Source organism: Bos javanicus, chromosome 21, assembly GCF_032452875.1.
Source record: "Bos javanicus breed banteng chromosome 21, ARS-OSU_banteng_1.0, whole genome shotgun sequence".
NCBI lineage: Eukaryota > Metazoa > Chordata > Mammalia > Artiodactyla > Bovidae > Bos > Bos javanicus.
The window spans coordinates 59,775,316-59,798,889 of NC_083888.1; the positions used below are offsets into that span (position 1 = coordinate 59,775,316).

A 23,574-nucleotide genomic window follows, 5' to 3' on the forward strand; every position below is an offset into this window, starting at 1 on the left:
CCTGTCGTCTGGGGGGAAATGTCTGCCCTTGGAAGAAAGGCCAACTTCATTCATCTGTTAATAAAAGAACTGGTAGTTCCTGGTCATTGCTGTTGAGGAAACTCAAATCAGAGAGGCCAGTCTCACCCCGAGTCATCAGACTGGAGCCCATCAGACTGACTGCACCTTCCCACTTTACCAGGCTTCTAAGACAGGGCAGCACCAATGCCCACCTGGCAGCACCCATGTTGATGAAGCCTGCATCCTGTTATGGACAAGGGTCCAGACCAAAAGGACACTCAGAAACGGGGGAGAGGGCCATGGGGAGATTGGCCCACCTGTGGCAGGGGTAGAATATATCTAAGTGGAGACTTAAGAAAAGGATGCTTATAAGGTAGAGGGGGTTACTCTGCAGGTGGGCAGGCAGGTAATGGGCTGCAGGGACTTTCTTGCAAACCTCTGGGGAACCTCTCCTTGCAAATGCCAGAATTACAAAAGTCAAGACGGGGGATTTCCCTGGAGGTCCAGTGCAGGAATCCGCCTTGCAAGGCAGCAGACGCAGGCTCCATCCCAGGTGGGGGCACTAAGATCCCACATGCTGCGGGGCAAGTAAGCCTGCAGGACCTCAACCACTGAGTCCTTGTGCTCTGTAGCCTGAGTGCCACAACTAGAGAGCCTGCGTGACACAAAGAAAGATCCCACATGATGCAACAAAGATCCCACATGCCTCAATTAAGACGATGCAGCCAAATCAATCAATAAAAAATTCAAGAGAAGTCCAAGTTCTCCCAAACCCTAATATTAAGACTCGATGCAGCCAAATCAATCAATAAAAAATTCAAGAGGATGTCCAAGTTTTCTCAAACCCTAATATTTGTCTCTTCTGGATCACAATATCCCTTCTGAAACTGAGGGGCTCCAGAGCACGTGGGCTCAGCAACTGTGGTCATCGGCTTGGTTGGCTTGTGGCATTCGGGATCTTAGTTCCTTGGCCAGAGGTGGATCTCACGTCCCCTGCATTCCAAGGCAGATTTTTAACCACTGGACCACCACGGAAGTCTCTCTGGAGTCTCTTGAGAAGACAAAGACGCACCAGGAGTTGAAGTTCCTGAGGAGACTGAAAGCACTGGAGAGGGGAGTGAACCCATATCAACCATCAGGCATCTGTGGCTGTATTCTTCCTGAGGACACTGGCTGATTCTCACGCATTTGGACGAAAAGTGGAGACTTGAGGGACCTCAAACACAAGACCAATGCCTTCTTGCCAAAGGCATTTTTTTGTTTGTTTATTTTACGAATAGAGGCAGCTCAGAGCAGGATGCTAAAAAGCAAAGCCAAAGCCTCAAAAGGGAGAAGAGAATCTCCTGCTGTCTCTTTGCGCTGAAGACAAAGCCCTACCAGGCTCTTGGCTGAGAGCTACACCACAGGAAAATGGTGAAGTGGGGGGAGATAGACTGATTCTCACTGCAGCTATAACTGGACCTTGACTCAACTCTGTTCTTACCAGGATTGTACTGTTCAAAATGTCACTCTGTCTGCCCAGCAGAGGAAGGAGCTAACTCTATCTGGGGGAGGACTATCTAGAACTTTTCAGGGCTTTACACCCAAAATTTGGTATTCCTTTAAAAATGACTCCCAAAAGAAAGAAAAATATCGTGTAACTGAAAACCAAGAGAAAAAGCAGACAATAGAAGCAGACCCACCAATAACCCAGAATGATAAGAAAAGTAAAAATAACTGAAGAGCATATCTAAGCATGGTCCTCCCCAGTGGCTGAGTGGGAAGGGAATCTGCCTTCCGGTGCAGGAGACGCAGTTTTGATCCCTGGGTTGGGAAGATCCCCTGGAGGAAGAAATGGTAACCCATTCCAGTATTCTCGCCTGGAAAATCCCATGCACAGAGGACACTGGTGGGCTACAGTCCATGGGCTTGCAAAGAATTGGACACGTCTGAGCAACTAAGCACACGCACATATACAGAAAAACTGAGGGACAAAATGGTTCAAAAGGCAGAGATTATCAGAGAAGTTTCGAGTCTACAGAAAAGCATCAGACGGACAATCTAGACCTGAAAAATACAGTATTTGCAGTTAAGAAATCGGCTTATTGGCTTAAAGAGCTGATCAGACACTGCAAATGACAGGACTAATGAATTGTAAAATAAGCCAATAGGAGACACCAAAATTGAAGCTCAGAGAGGAAAGAGTATTTTTTAAACCTTAAATAAAACAAATAAAGCAGAGCAGGGCATAGAAGTTATGGCACACAGTTTAAAAGGTTCAGCAAACTGGAGTCATGGGAGAAGAGACAATGAGAGAGGAGTAACTGAAGATACAATGGCTTAGAATTTCCCAACACAAGTGAATTTTTGGATATAACAACAATATACTAAAATCAGTTGCTTTTTTGCTATACCAACATCAAACAAATATAAGAGGGTTTAAAATACTACTACTTAAAGTAGCATCGAGCTTCCCTCTTGGTTCAGCAGGTAAAGAATCTGCCTGCAATGCAGGAGACACATTAGACTTGGGTTCAATCAGTCAGGAAGATACCCTGGAGAAAGAAATGGTAACCCACTCCAGTATTCTTGCATGGAAAATCCCACAGACAGAGGATTTGGAGGCTACAGTTTTAAGGTTCTCAAGGAGTAGGACATGACTGAGTGACTATGTTGCAGAAGTTGGTCCCTCGAGAAAGCAAGGGCCACAATCCGAGAGTTGGACAACTCAGGTTTATTACGCCTGAGGGCCCAGAAGAGTTAACACTTCCAGCTCTGAGCCTCAAACAAAGGGGTTACACTTTAAAAAAAGAGTTTTTACAGACAGTTCATGACACCAGACTTTAGTGGGCAGAGCTGTTAATAGGCTAGTTTAAACTAGGGGTTTGGCAGACTCCGAAGTGTTAGGACAAAGCAGGGGAGATGCCTGACCTCTACGCAGACAAACACAGTTAAGCAGAACTACAGGGGCTGGGTAATTGACAAGGGTGAGTGAGGAGTTTCAGCTCCTAGCATCCTTGTAAGTTTCTGTTTTGGGAAATTATGTAACTTACATGACTTTGCAAGAAGCTAGCTGAGTTGCAGAAGCAGAAGGAGCATGAGGTTATTTCTAGCTGGGTGCAAGTTTTTAAATTTTCCTCTTCAACTAAGCTTGCAGGCAAAGTAGAATCAGATAAGAACAAATTTAATGAAAATAGAGAAAAATTAAAGACAGACTAAGATGTGGAGGCGGAGGGACATACCCAGTTCTGAGATTGTAATGTACAATACACTAGAGATGATAATTCTCTTCAAACAGACATACAGATACAACACAGTCCAAATCAGAATCCTAGCAGGCTTTCTGGAGAAAAGAGGTGGTAGTTAATAGACTAATTCTAAAATTCATACAGAATCACAAAGGTTAGAGAATATCTGGATTAGTCAGTGTTCCACAGAGAAATAGGAGCAAGAAGGTGTGTGTGCATATATACCCGAACCCAGGTCTCCTGCATTGCGGGCAGATTCTTTACCATTTTGAGCCACCAGGGAAGCCCCTATACAGAAAGAGATTTATTACAAAGAATTGGGTTCCTGTGGAGATTGACAAGTCCAGGATCTGCAGTGTGGGCTGGCAGACTGAAGACCCAGGAGAACTGATGGTACACAACCTAGAGAGTCGGAAGAATTAATTATGTAGATAAAGTCCAGAGGCAACCTGCTGGAGAATTCCTTCTTGCCTGGGGCCTATTATTTTTTAGGCCTTCAACTGGACCTAACAGAAGCAGAAGATATCAAGAAGAGGTGGCAAGAATACACAGAAGAACTGTACAAAGAAGATCTTCCTGTCCCAGATAATCGCGATGGTGTGATCACTGACCTAGAGCCAGACATCCTGGAATGTGAAGTCAAGTGGGCCTTAGAAAGCATCACTATGAACAAAGCTAGTGGAGGTGAAAGAATTCCAGTTGAGCTATTCCAAATCCTGAAAGATGATGCTGTGTAAGTGCTGCTCTCAATATGCCAGCAAATTTGGAAAACTCAGCAGTGGCCACAGGACTGGAAAAGGTCAGTTTTCATTCCAATCCCAAAGAAAGGCAATGCCAAAGAATGCTCAAACTACCCCACAATTGCACTCATCTCACACACTAGTAAAGTAATGCTCAAAATTCTCCAAGCCAGGCTTCAGCAATATGTGAACCGTGAACTTCCTGATGTTCAAGCTGGTTTTAGAAAAGGCAGAGAAACCAGAGATCAAATTGCCCACATCTGCTGGATCATGGAAAAAGCAAGAGAGTTCCAGAAAAACATCTATTTCTGCTTTATTGACTATGCCAAAGCCTTTGACTGTGTGAATCACAATAAACTGTGGAAAATTCTGAAAGAGATGGGAATACCAGACCACCTGATCTGCCTCTTGAGAAATCTGTATGCAGGTCAGGAAGCAACAGTTAGAACTGGACATGGAACAACAGACTGGTTCCAAATAGGAAAAGGAGTATGTCAAGGCTGTATATTGTCACCCTGCTTATTTAACTTATATGCAGAGTACATCAAGAGAAATGCTGGACTGGAAGAAACACAAGCTGGAATCAAGATTGCCAGGAGAAATATCAATAACCTCAGATAGGCAGATGACACCACCCTTATGGCAGAAAGTGAAGAGGAACTAAAAAGCCTCTTGATGAAAGTGAAAGAGGAGAGTGAAAAAGTTGGCTTAAAGCTCAACATTCAGAAAACAAAGATCACGGCATCCGGTCCCATCACTTCATGGTAAATAGATGGGGAAACAGTGGAAACAGTGTCAGACTTTATTTTTTTTGGGCTCCAAAATCACTGCAGATGGTGACTGCAGCCATGAAATTAAGACGCTTACTCCTTGGAAGGAAAGTTATGTCCAACCTAGATAGCATATTCAAAAGCAGAGACATTACTTTGCCAACAAAGGTCTGGCTAGTCAAGGCTATGGTTTTTCTGGTGGTCATGTGGATGTGAGAGTTGGACTGTGAAGAAGGCTGAGCACTGAAGAACTGATGCTTTTGAACTGTGGTGTTGGAGAAGACTCTTGAGAGTCCCTTGGACTGCAAGGAGATCCAACCAGTCCATTCTGAAGGAGATCAGCCCTGGGATTTCTTTGGAAGGAATGCTGCTAAAGTTGAAACTCCAGTACTTTGGCCACCTCATGCAAAGAGTTGACTCATTGGAAAAGACTCTGATGCTGGGAGGGATTGTGGGCAGGAGGAGAAGGGGATGACAGAGGATGAGATGGCTGGATGGCATCACTGACTCGATGGACGTGAGTCTGAGTGAACTCTGGGAGTTGGTGATGGACAGGGAGGCCTGGCGTGCTGCGATTCATGGGGTCACAAAGAGTCGGACACGACTGAGCGACTGAACTGAACTGAACTGACCCACACTATGGAAAGCAAGCTGCTTAACTCAGAGCTCACCAATTTAAATATTACTCTTACCATCAAACAACATTTAAGCTGACATAAAATTAATTATCACAATAGTTAGGCAATCTAGAAGGAAAATAAAGCTAGAAGTTTTATACTCAAGATATAAATACCTGTTTTAAAGCTATAGTAATTAACAATGTGTTATCGACACAAGGAAAAAAAGACTAATGGAAGAGAAAAGAAAGTCCAGAAATAGGCCCATACCCACACACACACACACACACACACACACACACATATATATTCCAGATTCATGACAGAAGTAATAATACAGTATGGGAGAGGAAGGATAGTCATTTTAAGAAATGGTATTAATTTGATATAAACATAGTAAAAAGAATCTAGATCTCTTCTTCACATTGTACACAAAATAAATTACATCTAAATATAAAAAGTGAAATAATAAAACCTTTAGAAAAAAACAGTATGTATCTTCAGTGACTTGGGACAGACAAAACTGTTCTTCAGTTCATGGCTGGGTCGATATTATCATCCTGCCAATTCATTCTGTTGATAGTCTGAAATAAGCAGAGCTGGAATCTGGATGTTCTTGTTTGTAATCCTACCTGAACCACCTCCATTTAGTCCACTTCTAGTAGGACTAAACTTCACTGATGACTGAGTCACCCTTTTGTTTTATCTTTAGTTCAAAACATCTATCAAGTGTTTACTTATGCCATTCCCTTTCCCAAACACCGTCATTGCTCCTGATCAACTTGATAAAAATCAACTGGTTGGACTGGTGTTTTAGATTCTTACAAGGCAGCCTCAGCATCTACCTACCCACACATACCACTACCGTATTCTTATCGTCTTATGAGCCTGCCTCCTCAGCACTGACTAATCCTCATTATTCTCTCATCTCCAAATACACGCTGAATGTCCCCTCTCCAAGACTTTATTCATGCTGCTGAACAGCCCTATCTAGGTTATCCTACTTCCAGGCTCCCAGTGTCCGGCCTTCCTTGACCAGTTTGGGCTCAGTATGTGGAAGGAGACAAGCAAAATATGCAGAGATCTTGGTGACCAAGACCCAGCCTTCCAAGTCCTGCTCAGTGCCATCTTGCGGTCTAGAATCATCCCCCTAGGCTGAGTGCCCCAACACCAGGACATCCCGACTTAAAGCTTGTGAAGGGCGCCCTCTGCTGGACTCCTCCAGCTCAGGCATGACTACACTCAGCAGGTTCTGCCGGGAGCCTTTCTGGAGAGACCCCAAGTGCTTTCAAAGACTTTGGTGACACCCACCCCAGAGAGTGAATCCTTCCAATTGCAGGCACCACGGATGGACACCTGGCCAGGAAATACTGCCATATCTCAGACACGATATGGACAAAAGTCAGGTGAAGGACAAGGATCCAAATTTCCATTCTCATCGCCTGCCAGTGGTCTTGCTTCCGTGCAGGTTCAAGGGACCTGGGATGGAGCACACGACAGGGCAGGGGTGATCAATGAAGAGCTCTGTTCATTTTCAGCGGCTACACTATCAGAAATTTTCTTTCTTTTTGCTCATGGGAGCCTCCTCTCCCTACCGCTGGACCACCACGGGGAGGTGTTTAGAGCCTCCACCTGGAGCCCCCCCACCGTTTCATCAGCAGCCACTCTGAATCTCCCTAGTCCTCGTTCTGCCTCTTGCACGTAGCCGCAAGACTTGGCCAAGGTAGACGACAAACAGCACGGACGTCAAAGCCAGCAACAGCTGGGTTCACCTTCCTCCTCTGCCTGCCACTAAACCTCTCAAGCCTGTTTCCGCATCTGTCAGGTAGGGATGGCGGTCTCTAGTTGAGAAATGGAATGCGTGCGGGCCCAGTTGTGTCTGCCTCTTTGCCATCCCATGGACTGTAGCCCGCCAGGCTCCTCTGTCCGTGGGGCGGGTCGCCACTCCCTTTTCCAAGGGATCTTCCCAACCCAGGGATCAAACCCTTGTCTCTCGCATCTCCTGCATTGGCAGGCGGATTCTTGACCACTGAGCAACCTGAGAAGCCCGGCCTGGTACCTGGGGAGTCTCTTACCTGTCCAGGCCCTTTCGGCTCCTGACTCCAGTCCTTGCCCCTTTAGGCGGGTGGACCTAGTTCCTGAGACTCACGCTCTTTAGCCCTCCGGGTGGCAGACCCAGAAGCAGGCCTTCTGGCAAGCTCTTCTCCTTCTGGCTCCGCCCCTTATCTTCCCCTCCTATCCTCAAACCTGGGACTCACTGGGCCCTGCGGGCCGGGCTGTGCGGGCCCTGCGGGAGGGTCACTGGCCCCGCCCCAAGGGTAGCTGGCCCCGCCCCACTCAGACGCCCATCTACTTAAGGAGGCTGAGCCCCGGGAGTCTCCACGTGTGCCTCGAGGCGCGCCCCAGGCCCCGAGGGTCAGCCCTGCGATGGAAGCCGAAGCTTCTCCGCCGGTCGGATCGCCCCCTTGCTGCCTGTGGTTCCAGAGGCCTGGCGTCTACGAGGATGAGAAAGGGAGGATCTGGGTGGCTGTGGCTATGCAGATCATTCCCTCGTACCGAGCTCGGGGCAGCGGGGCCCCTGAGAGCACTGTGAGTCCTGGGGCTGGAGGGGAGCCAGTGAAAGGGCGGTGGTGTCGCGCGACTCCAGCTCATGGGGGCCTGCACATTCTGCAGTAGGGCCCAGAATAGAGGTGAGAGGGTGTTCTCACCGGCGCCGGAAAACTCAGCCTGCGTGGGTTTGAGCGTGCTTAACCTGGCCCCAGAGGCCCCTGCCCGGAGTGGCACAGACAGAGCTTATCGACCAGAGGTGATGTGATCCTCCGTGGGGTGGCTGAGAGAGAAAGAGAGAAGGAGAGCACCAGTGAGCTAAGGGCCTAGTCTTGCCGCTGGTGCATGTTGAAAAGGCGTCATTGATAGGGTGGCTATTCAGTTGGGCCCTGCAGGATGCATAGGAGTTTTCCAGGATCAGAAAGGAGACAGGACTAGCACAAGCAAAAGCATTGCAACCCAGAGGCAGTGGGTGGGCCAACAGTGTAAAATTTACCTTGGCTCAGACTCCTAAACTGCAAAATTGGAATAATCTACCACAAGACAAGTGAATCACTGAAACAGGTCACCAGCTGGATGGCCTACAGAGCATCTGAGAGACAAAGTATCCTAGAACCCAACCTTGGGAATTGATTCAGGAGCCTTGGATGGAGGCAAAGCTGTTTGAAAAGCTCCTCAGGTGATAAGGATAATCCAATTGGAAACCGCTGCCCTATACTAGGGGCTGGGATCACAGCCCACTTTTGAGAGATGAAATATAAATTCTTCAGGGTAATACCCTGGTACTGGGGAAGACTGAAGGCAAAAGGAGAAGGAGGTGGCAAAGGATGAGATGGTTAGATAGCATCACCGACTCTGTGGACATGAATTTGTGCAAACTCTGGGAGATAGTGGAGGTTAGAGGAGCCTGGCTTGCTACAGTCCATGGGGTCACAAAGAGTTGGACACAACTTAGCTACTGAAGAACAACTAATATGGTAAATATTTATCCAGGTGTTAAATAAGCAATTCGCTGTTATTTTAGTTGCTAAGTCGGATCTGACTCTTGTGATCCCATGGACTGTAGCCTGCTAGGCTCCTCTGTCCCTGGGATTTTCCAGGCAACAATACTGGAGTATTGTTTGCCACTTCCTTCCCCAGGGGACCTTCCCAACCCAGGGTTCGGATCCAGGTTTCTTGCATTGCAGGCAGATTCTTTACTGACTGAGCTATCAGGGAAGTCCTAACCACAACATGTTTCCTAACAATCTTCAAATAGGCTATCCAGAAAATTTTTGGTAGAGAACACTGCAAGTCTTTCCCATACCTCCAACCCAATAAAGCATGCAGAAAATTTTGGACAAAATAGTACGTTTTTTAAAAGCATACAAAAGGTTCAGTGGGAAAACAATGGATTCTTCAAATAATTTAGCCTTGAGCGGGAGAAGGGAACTGGAGAGTGAGCATTGTTTTCAATTTTTAAAATGATTATTTCTTAATAGTAGACCTGGGTTTTCACATGCAGTCTTAGGATGGGAAATGGCTTTCTGAGTGTGATCTAATTCAAGGATCAGCAAACTTTTTGTGAAGGGTCTGATAGTAAAAATTTTCAGCTTTCATAAAGACTTCAGAGCAACTACTCAACTCTGCCCTCATAGTACAAACACAGCCAAAGACAACACACAAAGGAAGACATTTTTGTTTATTTGCAATAAAGCTTTATTTACAAAAGCAGGTGGTGGGCCAGATTGGGTCCATACTTTGCTGGCACCTGATTTAAAGCCAGAATCCAAAGGGAAAGAGATTTTGCTGCATAATTCAAAATATCCCTCTTGCAAAACCCATGCCATAAAAATCGTAGGACAACAGATTAAGGAAAATCACTTGCAAATTGTATGACTGATAAAGGGCTAGATTCTTAACTTGGAAAAGTGTTCATCACAAAGAAAAGAAGACAAATACTTTGATAGAAAACTCTGTAAAATAACCTTTAATCAATAGTTGCATCATACATGGAGCTTTGGTTACATTTGACTGATGACTTTCCTGCATTTCTATACTTTTCTACATTGACCAGATTTTCTTTGTGTGTGTGATAAGAAGTAATGATGGCCATGATCAAAACTACAAAATATTTTTTTGGGAAAATCCTTCACTCCCAGGTCCTGAGCTCTATGGATATCTTGTTTTTAAAAAGAGAATTTTTAAAACTTTGGAAGTGGCCATGACAGACAGCCAAGAGTGTTCTCTGTGTAGGCCTAAACGTTTCTAATGGGCTGAAAACAAGCTAACTTTTCAGGGTGCAGGGGGGTAAGGTGGGGTGCAGGTCTGTGGGAGGTGGTACCAGAGAGGAGGCCTGGAAAGAACTAGTCCTCTCAGGTCCAGGCAAAACCCCCAACTGATGGTGCCAAGACTCTGGGTGTGGGACTCTAAAAGCATGACCATCCCACCTCTGCTCCGGGCAGTGCCCCCGCCCCAGCTGGGCCAGAGGATCCAGGACCCTGGTTGTGTGTGCAGCTCAGCATCCCTAATGGGGCCCGTCTTTCCCTCCAGCATGATGATAGCATCACGGTCCATCTGTGGCAGTTACCCAACCAGATGCCCAGGTCCCCCAGCTCTCTGCTTGTGTCTGGGTTGCCCATTAAGTGGGAGCTCTATCCCGGAAGAAGGTACCGAGGAACGGATTCCAGACTCTGGGAGATAGTGGACCATGACCAGGCAAGTGCGTGGTGGCCCATGTGAGGGGGATGGTGTGGCTGTTAAGTAGCGGCTGCAGGGTTGCGAAGTGGGACAAAGGAAAGAGGGATTCCCTTCCCCAGTCCCTTGAAATCCACAAATCCAGGTTCCCGTTGGCTTCACTGGGGTGGAAGGGCATGCCCCCTGGAGCTCTGATCACTGCTTCCCCTTCTACAGGTCATCTCCATGGAAAATCTGATCCTCAAACGTCTGCCAAGTGGGAGCCACTGATGAGGCTGGTAGGTCAGGCCTGGAGACTCTCAACGTGGAGGGCTGCCCCTCTTTTCAGGAAGACCCTACCAGTCACCTTGCCCTCAGGCTGTTTCTTGAGTTTTTCTTACATAACCGCCCCTTTCCTCCCTGTCCCAACCCCATTGGACAGTGATTTCCACCAGGGACAGACCCCCCAGTTCATTTGTAAAGCACTGAATAATGGTTTTCACTCAGTTCTCGGAAGAATGAGGTGTACCTATGAACATCTCGTGTTATAGACAAGGAAACAGGTTCTGAGAGCTGGAAGGCTTTCCCTGAGACCACACAGCCTGGAAAGAGCCTCAATCAAGCTTGGATCCACTGACCTTGGAACTCTTAAGGCCGACCTTGGCACTGGGGCGCCTCAAGTCTGGTCGATGGCAGTGGCCTTTGGGGACCCTGCAGTGACCCACAGAGTCTTATCCCTGAGACGGGCAGCAGCCTGGCTGAGGGCCTCGAGTTGGGCCTGCTCTCCTACCCCTGGTCCTGCTCCAACGGGGCGCCCGCCCAGTTCCTCCGAGCGTCCCTGACTGTCAACTTTTGTCTTCCCCCAGACCCGGCTGGCCCTGTGCCTTAAGCGAGAATCCCTATGCACCTGCTCATTGGTTGGCACACCTAGGGGCTCGGCCCCGTCCTCTGTGCATTTCCTATCCCCTCCGCCTGCTTTGGCTTGTCTGTACCCTTCTGTGTTCTTTGTACCATCCTCCAGGTGCCCACTCCCAAGCCCCTCCCCTCCACGCCCACCAGGCCCCTCCCCTCCACGACCACCAAGCCCCGCCCCGCGGCCTCCTGCGCAACCTTGATTGGAAACTTGCCTTCCATCCACTCCGCCTCTGGTGGGGGCGGCTCCGTCAGGGCGCGGGTGGCAGGTCTGGACGTGGGGCTCAGATGCCGCATGGCTGCCATTTCTGCTGCCGCTTTGGCTGGAGTAGATCATGGACTGGGCAGGCTGTCCACTCCTGAGCCTTGATCAACCCTGGGAAGTGAGTGCTGGCCCCTAAGGGTCCCCTCCAGTGCCGGTTAATTAAACTTCATTGCTTGTTAACTTTTGTGCGGAATCGCTTACCTTAAATTGATAACTAGTGTACGAATGCAGCAGCTGAAGGTAGAACTGCAATTATTCCTTGAGTGTTTTTGCACACCTGAAAGGAAGCTGGAATCGGCTCGTTTCAGCAGCAGGTCCGCGGTGGAGGATAAGGGGATGGAGGGTCAGTTCTTTGCCAGGCTGGACTCCGAAAAGGCATGCAGACTGTGGCAGTCACTGCCGGAGAACCAGCGGCAGGCGGGCACTTGCACAGGCAGTGCGGCTCCCGTGTGCCCTGGATGACAGAGGGAACAGTCCATGAGCAGGGAGGGTGAGGCAGAGTCTGGGCGCGGACTGGGTCTTGCCCTTGAAACCAGAGGGAAGAAGAGGACAGTGTGGATGGAGGGCAGGGTGACAGTTTCACGGCGACAGCAAAAAGAGGGAGTTCGCTTCTTGGGGCTTCCCTTGTGGTCCAGCTGGTAAGACTTGTGCGCCCTAAGTAGGGGCCCGGGTTCGATCCTTGGTCAGGGAACTAGATCCCACCTGCCGCAACAAAGCTCCTGTGAGCAGCAGCTAAGACCCAGTGCAGCCAAAATAAATATATATTTAAAAAAGAGGGAATTCATTGTGTCATATCAGTCATGAGAAGAGGTCACCAACATGAAAGTCCTAACCTTAAAAATGAATCCATGATGTAACTGAAGAAAGCCCAGGGGATGATGTTCACGATCTTAGGATAGGAAACACTTTAAAAAGACAGAGAAAGCCAAAGACAGTTAAAACAGACAATTAGCTTTCTCAAAGGCAGCATTTTCTATGAGAAGATGCTACAAAACAAGAGTGGAAATACGAGGACTAGATACAAAGCACTTGAGTGCAGGATATACAGGAAACTTGGAGAAGAAATCCCCAAGGAAAGAAGAAAGGGTGAATGCCAGGAAGGAGGCAATTTACAGAAAAGGAGACGATGTTGGGAAGTGCAGGTTTCAGAATTCAGAAATGTGTATCCTCGATTTTGGCTGAAGTTCAAACTTAGGCGTTGTGGGAGTCGATTGTTACAGACACCTTGGAGGTTTGGTGGGCAATTCAAGAGCATTTATCAAATTTTGAGATGACACAAAGAGCCATACCTAGAGTATTAATACCAAGAGCAGATTTCCAAGCTCAGCGCTGTGAGCCTTTGGGCCAGATACATCTCCGTCATGAAAGGCTGTCCTGTGCTGTCTGGCAGCATCCCTGGTCTCTGTCCATGTAGTGCCAGGGACATCCCTTTGTCCACCCCACTCCCCAAGTTGTGATTACCGAATGTCCCTTGTTGGGGGGAAAAGTTTCCCCCAGTTGAGAGTTGCTGTCCTGGAAGAACATTTGCACAAGAGGGATGGGGAGGGAGCACCGTGGTCAAGGCTCAAGTCCACCACGGAAGAGTGGTTAAAGAAAGGGAGACCCCAAGAGCAGGGGCTGGGCCTAGCCCCTTCCACTTAGAAGCTTGTGTGATCCAGCAGCCTGGCTCTTTAGAAAAACCCTCTTGGGTCAGATGGTAGCTTTAGTTCTAATTTTTAAAGGAATCTCCTTACTGTTCTCCACAGTGGCTGTATTCAGTTTACATTCCCACCAACAGCAGTCCCACTACTGGGCATATACCCTGAGAAGACCATAATTGAAAAAGACACATGTACCCCCGTGTTCATAGCAGCACTATGTACAATAGCCAGGATGTGGAAGCAAAGACCTAGATGGCCACTGACAGATGAATGGATAAAGAAGCTGTAGTACATACATACAATGGAGTATCACTCAGCCATAAAACACGAATTTTAGTCAGTTGTAGTAAGATGGATGAACCTGGAGCCTGTTGTACAGATTGAAGTAAGTCAGAAAGAGAAAAACAGTGTATATCAACACATATGAAATCTAGAAAAATGGTACTGATGAACTTTCTTGGAGGGAAGGAATGGAGGTGCAGATACAGAGAACAGACTTGTGGGCACAGGTTGGGAAGGAGAGAGTGGGATGAGTGGAGAAAGTAGCCTAGACATATATACACTGCCATGTGTAAAATAGATAGCTGGTGAGAGACTGCTGTATAACAGGGAGCCCTCCCAGGCACTCTGATGATCTAGAGGGAAGGGTGGGATGGGAGAAGGAGGGAGGCTCAAGAGGGAGGGGATCTATGTAAAATTAGGCTGGTTTGCATTGTTGTGTGGCAGAAACTAGAATCCCCAGGTGGTGTGAGTGGTAAAGAACCCACCTGCCAACTCAGGAGACGTGAGAGAGACGCGGGTTCGATCCCTGGGTCAGGAAGATCCCTTGGAGTAGGGAATGGCAACCCACTCCAGTATTCTTGCCTGGAGAATCTCCATGGACAGAGGAGCCTGGTAGGCTATATTCCATAGGGTTGCAAAGAGTTAGGCATGACTGAAGTGACTTAGCACATACACAAGCATGGCAGAAACAATCACAACATTGTAATTTTCCTCCAATTAAAAAATAAATTTAGAAAATTATAAGAAAAAAATTTATAAAAAAGAAAACCATCCTCCCCTCAGTTCATTTTCCTGTCCTCCTCTTCCTCCCGTTGGCCTGAGATGGGTGGGGGCCTTAGGATGCATCCTGCCTGCCACCACACACGGAAAAAGATTTCTGGAGAACCTACTGGGCAAGACTTCCCACCTCCCTCCCTCCCTCCCCTCTCCTCCACCCCAGACCCTGGGGCAGGAAAAGCAGCAGGCTCCCCTCAGCCTCCCCGAGGTCTTGGAGCTCAGTTGCTGATCTGTGTGCCTGAGGACAAGAAATGCCTGGAAGTCCTCTTACAGGATGGCAGCCTGGATGGTGAGGGTGCTGTCCTGCTCAGAGTCCAACTGCAACTCAAAAGCCTCTGATCTCACTCCATTTCCTTGGTTCAAAGTCTAAGTCTGCCCTCTGCTCCAGGCCGTCCCGGACAGAGGCTAGACCCGTGGGAGAACAAAGAGAGAAAAAGCACACCAAGATGTTTGCAATCACTCCCGGGACTTCCAGTTTGCCGGCGAGCTCCAGGTCCTCAGTGTGGCTCCTCCATCCTCTGTGTGGTTCCTGGCGTGTGGGTCTGGGGTGTGGCCTCCTCGAAGTCCGGAGCTGTCAGCTCTGACAGTTTACTTTGGGGCACGCTGAGAAGACAGTTCTCAGCTCCCGACCGGAGCTCAAGACTGAAACCAGCTACAGGGGATTGTGTTAAGGACTCCGAGAGATGAACAGAGGAGAGGTTGTCCTGAGGACATTGGGGGAAATCAACCCTTTTGTAAAGGGTGAAGGACAGTGACAGGTGATTTAGTTTGTGGAGGAGCCTTGGGGCCACCCTGGTTGTCAGAATCACTGACTGTGAAGGATGCTCTCTGCAGGAGGGTTCCCTCTGCTCGGCCCAAACCAGGGGCAATGCACCCCTATGGCCTAGCCACTGACCAATGGGAACAGATTCTGGGCACGGGTCTGGCAATCCCAGGCCTGGCCCTTCCCAGGAGTGTCACCCATTGGACATCTTCCTCCGTGGGGACAGTCAGACTTTGTGTCCAGATCTCTGCCTGGCCCACATTCCTCATCCGGGTCTCTGTTTCTCCTCAAGTTCTAGGAGTTCCTCGAGGGCAGTTGGCCAAGTTCCACAAACATTTACAGACTCAACTCTGGGCCAGGCCCCGTGCTGAGTGAAAGGAAAGGGAAATGGGCAGGAGTCCATCCCTGCCCTCCCAGTGTTGTAGCCACGTGTCCCAGGAAACAAACTCACTCAGAAGGACAATGCAGGGAGTGGAGTTTATTATACGGGCGGAGCCCAAGGCAGAGTCTCCTCTTAGCCAAGGACCCCGACCAGTTTTTGTGAAAACCTTATAAACGCTAAGTGTACGTGCCCAAACCCACCTCCCCCAAATTCCCTGAAACTAGTCTGAACAAAGGAAAAAGAAAGATACAATCAAAGTTAACCCATGATTCATATGCCTTAAGCCTAGGTACAATTATCAATAGGCTTGTGGTCATTCCCCAATAAGCATAATAGAATGTATGACTCTATTTGGTTACACAGATAATTAGGGTATTAATTAGGGTATTCTTTTAGGCAACGGAGAGCCCTGGGGCTCTTCCTTCCCAGGGCCTGGTTTTCCTGTTGGTATGTCGTTTCCATAGATACTGGGCATATAGCTCAAAGTCCACAATCCGGCCCAAGATGGAGTCCTGTTTTCAAGATAGAGCCTGTTCTGTTTCCTCCTTCACCAGGGTTCAGTCTGACCAGAGACTGAGCACACCCCCCACGGACTTTGCAGCAGGGCTCAGTGTAAATGAGGCCAATCAGAGAAGGAAGGGAGGGACTTCCCTGGTGGTCCAGTGGCCAAAACTCTGTGGTCCCAATGCAGGGGGGCTGGGTTCATCCCTGGTTAGGGAATTAGATCCCACATCCTTCAACTAAGACTCAAATGCAGCCAAATAAATATTGGGGAAAAAAAGGAGGGGGCCGGTGTCATGTATCTGGGGCATCTAGGGAGGCTGCCTGGAGGAAGGAGCAGGCTAGAAAAGCCCTCACTTTTACACCATGCCCTGCCAGGTGAAGAATCCACCTGGCAGTGCAGGAGATGCAGGACATGCAGGTTCGATCCCTGGGTCAGGAAGATCCAGGAAATGCCAGGAAATGGCAACTCATCCCAGTATTCTTGCCTGGAAAGTTCCATGGACAGAGGAGCCTGGCAGGCTACCATCCTTGGGGTTATAAAAAGCTGGACATGACTGAGATACTGAACACGCACATACATTGCCACCCCCACAGCACTTTATGTTACAGATTCAAGGTGAAACATACAATGCAATGTGAAAGCCTGATCCTTAAAGCAAGCCTCCTACACCTGCCCAGAAGACTTATCATCCCCTGCCCAACTACAAATGCCATCTCAGCTAAAGAATACCCAAAACATCCCGCCTGATTAACATTTCCCTTATCCTTCCACAAGCCTCCCTACAAATACGGAGCCTCCCTGATCCCTCTCCACGCTCAGGCTGGTCGTTAGGCTGACTGTTGCCCTCCTTGCCTGAATAAAGGTAACCTACTTCTGTTGAGGTCGTCTTTCCTCTTTCTGCCTCGGCCTGAACTATACCTTACATTCTTGGTGCTGAAACCAGGAAGGGGTGAGGTACTCCTCTCACTCGCCCTCCCTGTCATTGTTTTCCCTTTTCCCGGAGTCTGGGAGCGTGAACATCCGCTCACTTTTCTGCCAGGGCTCAAGTTGCCCTCGGGGACACCCAGTGCCTTCGTGAGTGGTGCAAACTTTGTGCTAAGGCTTTATTGATGCTTTGTGTTACCCCAGGCCTTGGCTCTACCCCCTTTCTCTCTCTCTCTCTCTCTGATGACCTCCGGAATAGGGAACTCTTGCCATTCGACTGCTCTACATGCAACACTCCACTCAAGCCGGCCCCTAGATTAAGGTAAGATCCGGGCGGTGTTCTAGAGGTGGCCTAGAACTCAGTCCTCTCTGGGTCCTGGGAACCCCCAGCCCAGGGCCACTCTAGGCGACGGTGGGGGACGCTCCACCTTAACACAGATCTCTCTTCTCATAACTCCTATTGCAACTACGGATGAGGACTCGAGCTCTCAATAGGAGCCTCTGCTTGCCTTTCGATTATGGGGTCTGGCCAGTCTGTCCCAAAAGAGTCCCCTCTGACCTGTGTTCTCAAAAATTTGAAACCACTCTCACTCACTGAACTCAGAGCTAACCGTTTAAAACAACTCTGTACACAGATTTGGTCTCAATACCAATTAGACAACCAAGACCGCTGGCCTGAAGTAGGCACTTTTGACTAACATTCTTCAAAATCTCACAGACTTCCTTAAATGGAATAGCAAGTGGTCCGAGGTCCCCTATGCCCAAGCCTTTTGGGCCCTTCAGAGCAGGCCCTCCCTATGCAAGGCCTGCTCCAACCACGAGGTTCTTCTATGCACCTTGCCTCCCAAGCAAAAGGGCTCTTCTTCCTCAACTAACCACAGACCGCAACCTTCCACACCGACCTTCCACACCCCTGGAATTCGACCGCGGACAAGCCCCCTCCCTACCCACTACCCCGCCAACCCTCTCCTTCCCCTTCATCCAACTCACCTACTGGCCCGGAAACCTCTCCTGACTCCCCCTCGACCCCAACCCTAACCCTAACCCTACCCCATCTCCCCGACTCCCCCTCCCCCCTTCCTTACGTCCCCCCCGACCCCCCGTCACATGGTCACGTACCCAACACATTTCCCCTGAGAGAGGTGGCAGGACAGCAGGACCAGAGGGCCCCACCCGAGTCCATGTGCCATTTTCATTGTCAGATATGAGCCAGATAGAAGAAAAGTTAGGACCACTTTCTGAAAATCCTACCAGATACAGAAAAGAATTCCTGAGACTCTCCCAGGCCTATAACCTCACATGGAGTGACGTATATTATATCCTAAATGCCACTCTCACCCCTGACGAAAAAGACCATATCGTATCTGGCAAGCGGCAAAACCCCATGCTGATCATTTACATAACCAAACCTGGATAGCCCAGTTGCTGATGAGGCGGTGCCTCAGTTAGATCCCCACTGGACTTACCAGCCCGGTGACCCAGGTATCAGAAGACTCAATCATATGATTACCTGCATTCTAGAAGGAATGCAGAAAAATACTCATATCCATGTCAATTATGATAAAGTCAGAAATCACCCTAGGGGCAGACAAAAATCCAGCCTTATTCTTAGCACGCCTCACAGAGGCAGTCCAGAAGTATACCAACCTAGATATCACCACCCCCGCTGGATTACTCTACCTTCACGTTCAATTCATCAGCCAGTCCGCCCCTGACATCGGACGCAAGCTTCGACAACTAGAAAAGGGCCCTGAGACCCCTCAAAGAGACCTTCTAGAAGTAGCCTTCAAGGTGTTCAATAATAGGGAGGAGGAGGCTAAGAGAGAAAAAGATCATGAGAGAACAGCTAAATATGCTTTTTTGGCGGCAGCAATTAAGGGAAGAGATCAGCCTGGCCCAAGTCATCCCAGAACAGGGCTTAAGACCCCACCCCCTGGCCCTGTTTCCAATGCAACCAGTCAGGACACTGGGCAAAGGCATGCCCAAACCCGCGCTCTCCCACAAAAGCATGCCCAACCTGTGGCTAGTGGGGACACTGGATGATGGATTGTCCCCAGGGACGCCCTGGCACCCCTGGGGAGGTCCCCAACATCCCAGACCTGGAGAGTGGAATGTCCACAGGGATGCCCTGGCACATCTGGAAAAATCCCCACTTCTCCTCAGAACCCTAGCCCAACCCTACGAGAGTTGTTCCAATGATGGGGCCCAGGTTCCAGCCCCCCAGCCCGTGTCCCAAACACGAGCTCAGAACTTAGGGTAGATGGGGTAGTGGCTGGGAAAAAGACCTCTTTTATAGTAGACACTGGAGCCACTTTCTCTCTCTTAACTTCCTACTCTGGCCCAACCCAAGACTCAAAACCCACAATCAAGGGGGTCTCTGGAGTTTCCCGAAGGCCAAAAATCAGCCCTCCATTACTCTGTCAATTTGGAAAATCGACCCTTATATACTCATTCCTCATAATGCCTCAGTGCCCGATGGCACTGTAATCCTCTCTTATCTACACTCACTTTTTCATCCTTCATCCAAGACACTCCAACAGTTCCTTCGTAACCACTTCCCCATATCCAACGCTGACCAACAAAATTTAGATAACCTTACCCGCTCCTGCCAAACAGGTCAACGTACTAACCCCAATTCCAACCTTAAACTGACATCCTTTCCAACCCATCAAATGCGAAGCAGCCTTCCAGCACAGGATTGGCAGATAGACTTTACTCATATGCCCCTGGTCCAGACAGTCAGATACCTCCTGGTTCTTGTGGACACCTTTTCGGGATGGGTAGAAGCATCAAACAAAAGAGCCCACACCGTGGCCCAAATCCTCCTCACAGAAATTATCCCCAGGTTTGGCCTGCCTTCATCCCTACAGTCTAATAATGGCCCGGAATTTACATCCAAGGTCACCTAACAACTTGTCCAATTCTTACAGATACTCTGGAAATTTCACATTCTATACCATCCCCAGTCCTCAGGAAAGGTAGAAAGGATGAATAGAATAATCAAAGAAACCCTTACCAAACTAACCCTTGAAGTACATCTGGATTGGACTAAACTTGCCAATTGTTCTCCTCAGAATGTGGGCTTTGCCCAGAAAGCCCCAGGGGCTGAGCCCCTTTGGGGTGATGTGTGGAAGGCCCATGCTCCCTCCTGGACTCCCCCCGAACCTCCTCCCACACCAAGCTTCCTACACTCCCCTCTGCTGGCAGAACTCCGCAATGCCCTCTGGAAATACGTCAACCACACCTTGCCTGCCCCTGGCCCCCAAGCCTCCTGCCCCCTTTACAAACTGGGGACATGGTCTATCTGTCTGATAATCTCCAGAGTGACCTAACCCCAAAGTGGCAGGGACCATTCAAAATCCTCCTCCTTTCCCCAAATGCAGCTAAACTCGAGAAGGTCACCTCCTGGGTATACCTCTCTTGCCTAAAACGGGTCCCCTCCGACCCTGCGCTGCCCTCCTTAACTGACCCCTATCAGGTCTCCCTCACAGGACCCACCTCCTTAAAATTCACCCGGCGACAACCTCTGTCAACCATCCAAGAGGACACTGAATGACCTGGACTCTCTTCAACCTACAACTGTTCCTGACCCAACTACTACCAGACCTCTGGACCAGCGCCCCGACAGGAACCTCCTCCAAAGACCTGACTACACGGGTGTCTCAACTGTGTCTCCAGGGAACCTTCTACAACCTGAGTCCAGACGAAACTGATTTCTTTACTTTCATTCTCTACATTATTCTACATCCTAATGAACACTGTTTCCCTCAGATTCAAACAACCACCCACTTGGGGCCTTTTCCCCTTTGCCCTGACTGCCCTCTCCCTGTCTCTCTAACTATAATAGCACTCTGAATCTTAATCCTGGCTATAGGCCTAGTAACTGTCTCCTCTCAGGACTGGCCACCTATCCTTCGTCTTTCCACGGGTATCGCCTACATTGCTAGCTGTATTCTACTCCTAGGGCGCTATTTCCTCTGCACTGCCTAACTAACACGGTGAAGGCAATGGCACCCCACTCCAGTACTCTTGCCTGGAAAATCCCATGGGCGGAGGAGCCTGGTGGGCTGCTGTCTATCGGGTCGCACAGAGTCAGACACGACTGAGCGACTTCACTTTCACTTTTCGCTTTCGTGCATTGGAGAAGGAAATGGCAACCCACTCCAGTGTTCTTGCCTGGAAAATCCCAGGGACGGCGGAGCCTGGTGGGCTGCCATCTATGGGGTCACACAGAGTCCGACACGACTGAAGCGACTTAGCAGCAGCAGCGACAGCCTAACTAACAGCCCCGTGACTCCTCTGTTTCTTATCCTTGCTGCACTCCCCAGCCTTCTGGCTACTCCCTGCCCCTGCTCTGACATTTATTCCTATGTACATTCCTCATGTTATAATACAGCTCCAAAACCACGCACCATGAACCTCAGGGGCAGAAAGTCCAAATCCCTACTCACTGTTAAGGTACAAAAGACAGGGAGTTTCATGAGTACTTGCCATAAGCCAAACGGAAGAAACATAGGTTTCTATCCCATTACCCACTGGGGGTACTCAGATGGGGGCGGGGTACTAGATCAAAATCGAGAAAAGAAACAAGTCATAAAGAATATAATTTCCCGGTTACAGGCGACCCCTGAGCCTTATAAACGCCTAGACCTCCTTTCCCAATTACAGCCTCTCCTAAAACCTCCCTCTGGCAACCAAAACCTTACCCACCTTCTCAACTCTTCCTTCCAATTCTTCCAGTACACACAACACACATCCCAGTGTTGGATATGCATGTCACTGTCTCCCTCACCGCACATAGCAATGCCTTTACCTTCAACCTGGCTGTCACAGGGCAACTATACCGCCCCTTCCCAACAAAAAGTACACAACTCATTGGGCCAGTCTCTGACAACGTCCTACTCTCAGCTTCTTCAAACCTAACCTGTATTAACTACTCTAGTCCCAACTACACTGGTCTTACAAACTCTGCTCCCTCCTTCTGTTCCACTTGGGTTCTCTGGAACAGCACAAATAATTGCACCAACCCGGGAATCTTCATTCTCTGCGGGACCTATGCATATTCATGTCTCCCCTTGGACCCCCCTGGACCTTGCATCTTGGTCTTTCTGACCCCGGGCCTAACATTCCTCAAAGAAGAAGAGGTAGAACAAATCGTCTACCCCCAAGGGGAACTCTCCCACAGGAAAAGACAGCTGTCATAGCCCCCACCCTGATTGGGACTGGCATAGCAGCAGCCCTAGGCACCTGGATTAGAGGCATCTCGACCTCTGCCCATTTCTGCTACAAGCTGTCCCAAGAACTTAATGAAGACATGGAACAGGTAGTGGAGTCCTTAGTTTCAATTCGAAGACAAATTAACTCATTAGCTCCTGTGGCGCTACAAAGTAGGTGCACCCTGGACCTTCTCACCGCAGAAAAGGGAGGGACCTGCCTTTCCCTAGGAGACGACTGCTGCTATTTTATTAATGAAACAGGCATAGTCCAGGGCAGAGTCAAAGAACTTAGGGACAGAATTGAACGCTGCAGAAAAGAGTTACAAAACCTTTACAATCCCCAAAACCTGTTCCAACAGGCCCTCCCTTGGTTGCTCCCTTTCCTGGGACCACTGATACTTATCATTCTATTCCTCTTATTTGGACCTTGTCTCTTCAATCTCTTTCAAAGGTTTCTCCAGGAACGGATTCGGGCCATCTCTAGAGATCAGGTCAAGACCATTGTTCTTCTCGAGAGCCTCACCCCAAGCTCAGAAAAAGGAGACCCTGGGCCCTAGGATGATCCCCTATTCCAGACCCAAAATCATAGCCCCTATTCAGCAGGAAGTAGCCAGAGAGATATGGCGCCCTTTTCCCCATTTTTTTATGATTTCAGGGTCTGGAATGAAGGAGTCTTTGGGGCCTAGAAAAGAAAACAACAGTTTCAAAGGCCCTTGCTGAATCATCTAACTTCGGAGAATACAAAACAGAACTTTAGTTCCCTCCCTGATGCTCCAGGCAGCTTGCATCTATCTGCGACTTATCACCCACTGTCCAGAAACCTTCCACCCCCTACACCTGCTCAGAAGACTTATCACCTCCTGCCCAAGTACAAATGCCATCTCAACTAAAGAATACCCAAAACATCCCGCCTGATTAACATTTCCCTTATCGCTTCCACAAACCTCCCTATAAATATGGAGCCTCCCTGATCCCTGTCCACGCTCAGCCTGGTCGTTAGGCCGACTGTCGCCCCTCCTTGCCTGAATAAAGGTAACCTACTTCTGTTGAGGTCGTCTTTCCCTTTTCTGCCTCAGCCCGAACTATACCTTACAGCAAGGAGGCAGAGATCCAGGATAAATAAAACCGCGAGTCAGGTTTGGGATGCTGAGTAGGGTATCCAGGTTGAAATGACCTGGAGACAGGTGTGGGTCTAGAGAAAGGTTGGGGCTGAATTCATAGGTTGGAAAGTCATCATCAGAGGTCATGCCGGCCAGAGGAGAAGAGAGAACTATCTGGGGCAGAGGTCAGCAAACTCCCTGCAAAGAGACATACAGTAAATAGTTTTGACTCTACAGGCCATGCGGTCAGCT

At 48.9% G+C, this 23,574-nt stretch overlaps 1 protein-coding gene across 1 annotated transcript; it reads left to right on the plus strand.

The window, feature by feature from the left end:
* Nucleotides 1–7,757: 7,757 nt before the first annotated feature.
* Nucleotides 7,758–11,445, plus strand: LOC133234032 (uncharacterized). The gene is made up of 3 exons (XM_061394171.1): nt 7,758–7,991; nt 10,317–10,602; nt 11,210–11,445. The coding sequence occupies exons 1-3, from the start codon at nt 7,782–7,784 to the stop codon at nt 11,443–11,445; spliced, it is 732 nt and encodes a 243-aa protein (XP_061250155.1). The 5' UTR covers nt 7,758–7,781.
* Nucleotides 11,446–23,574: the final 12,129 nt, after the last annotated feature.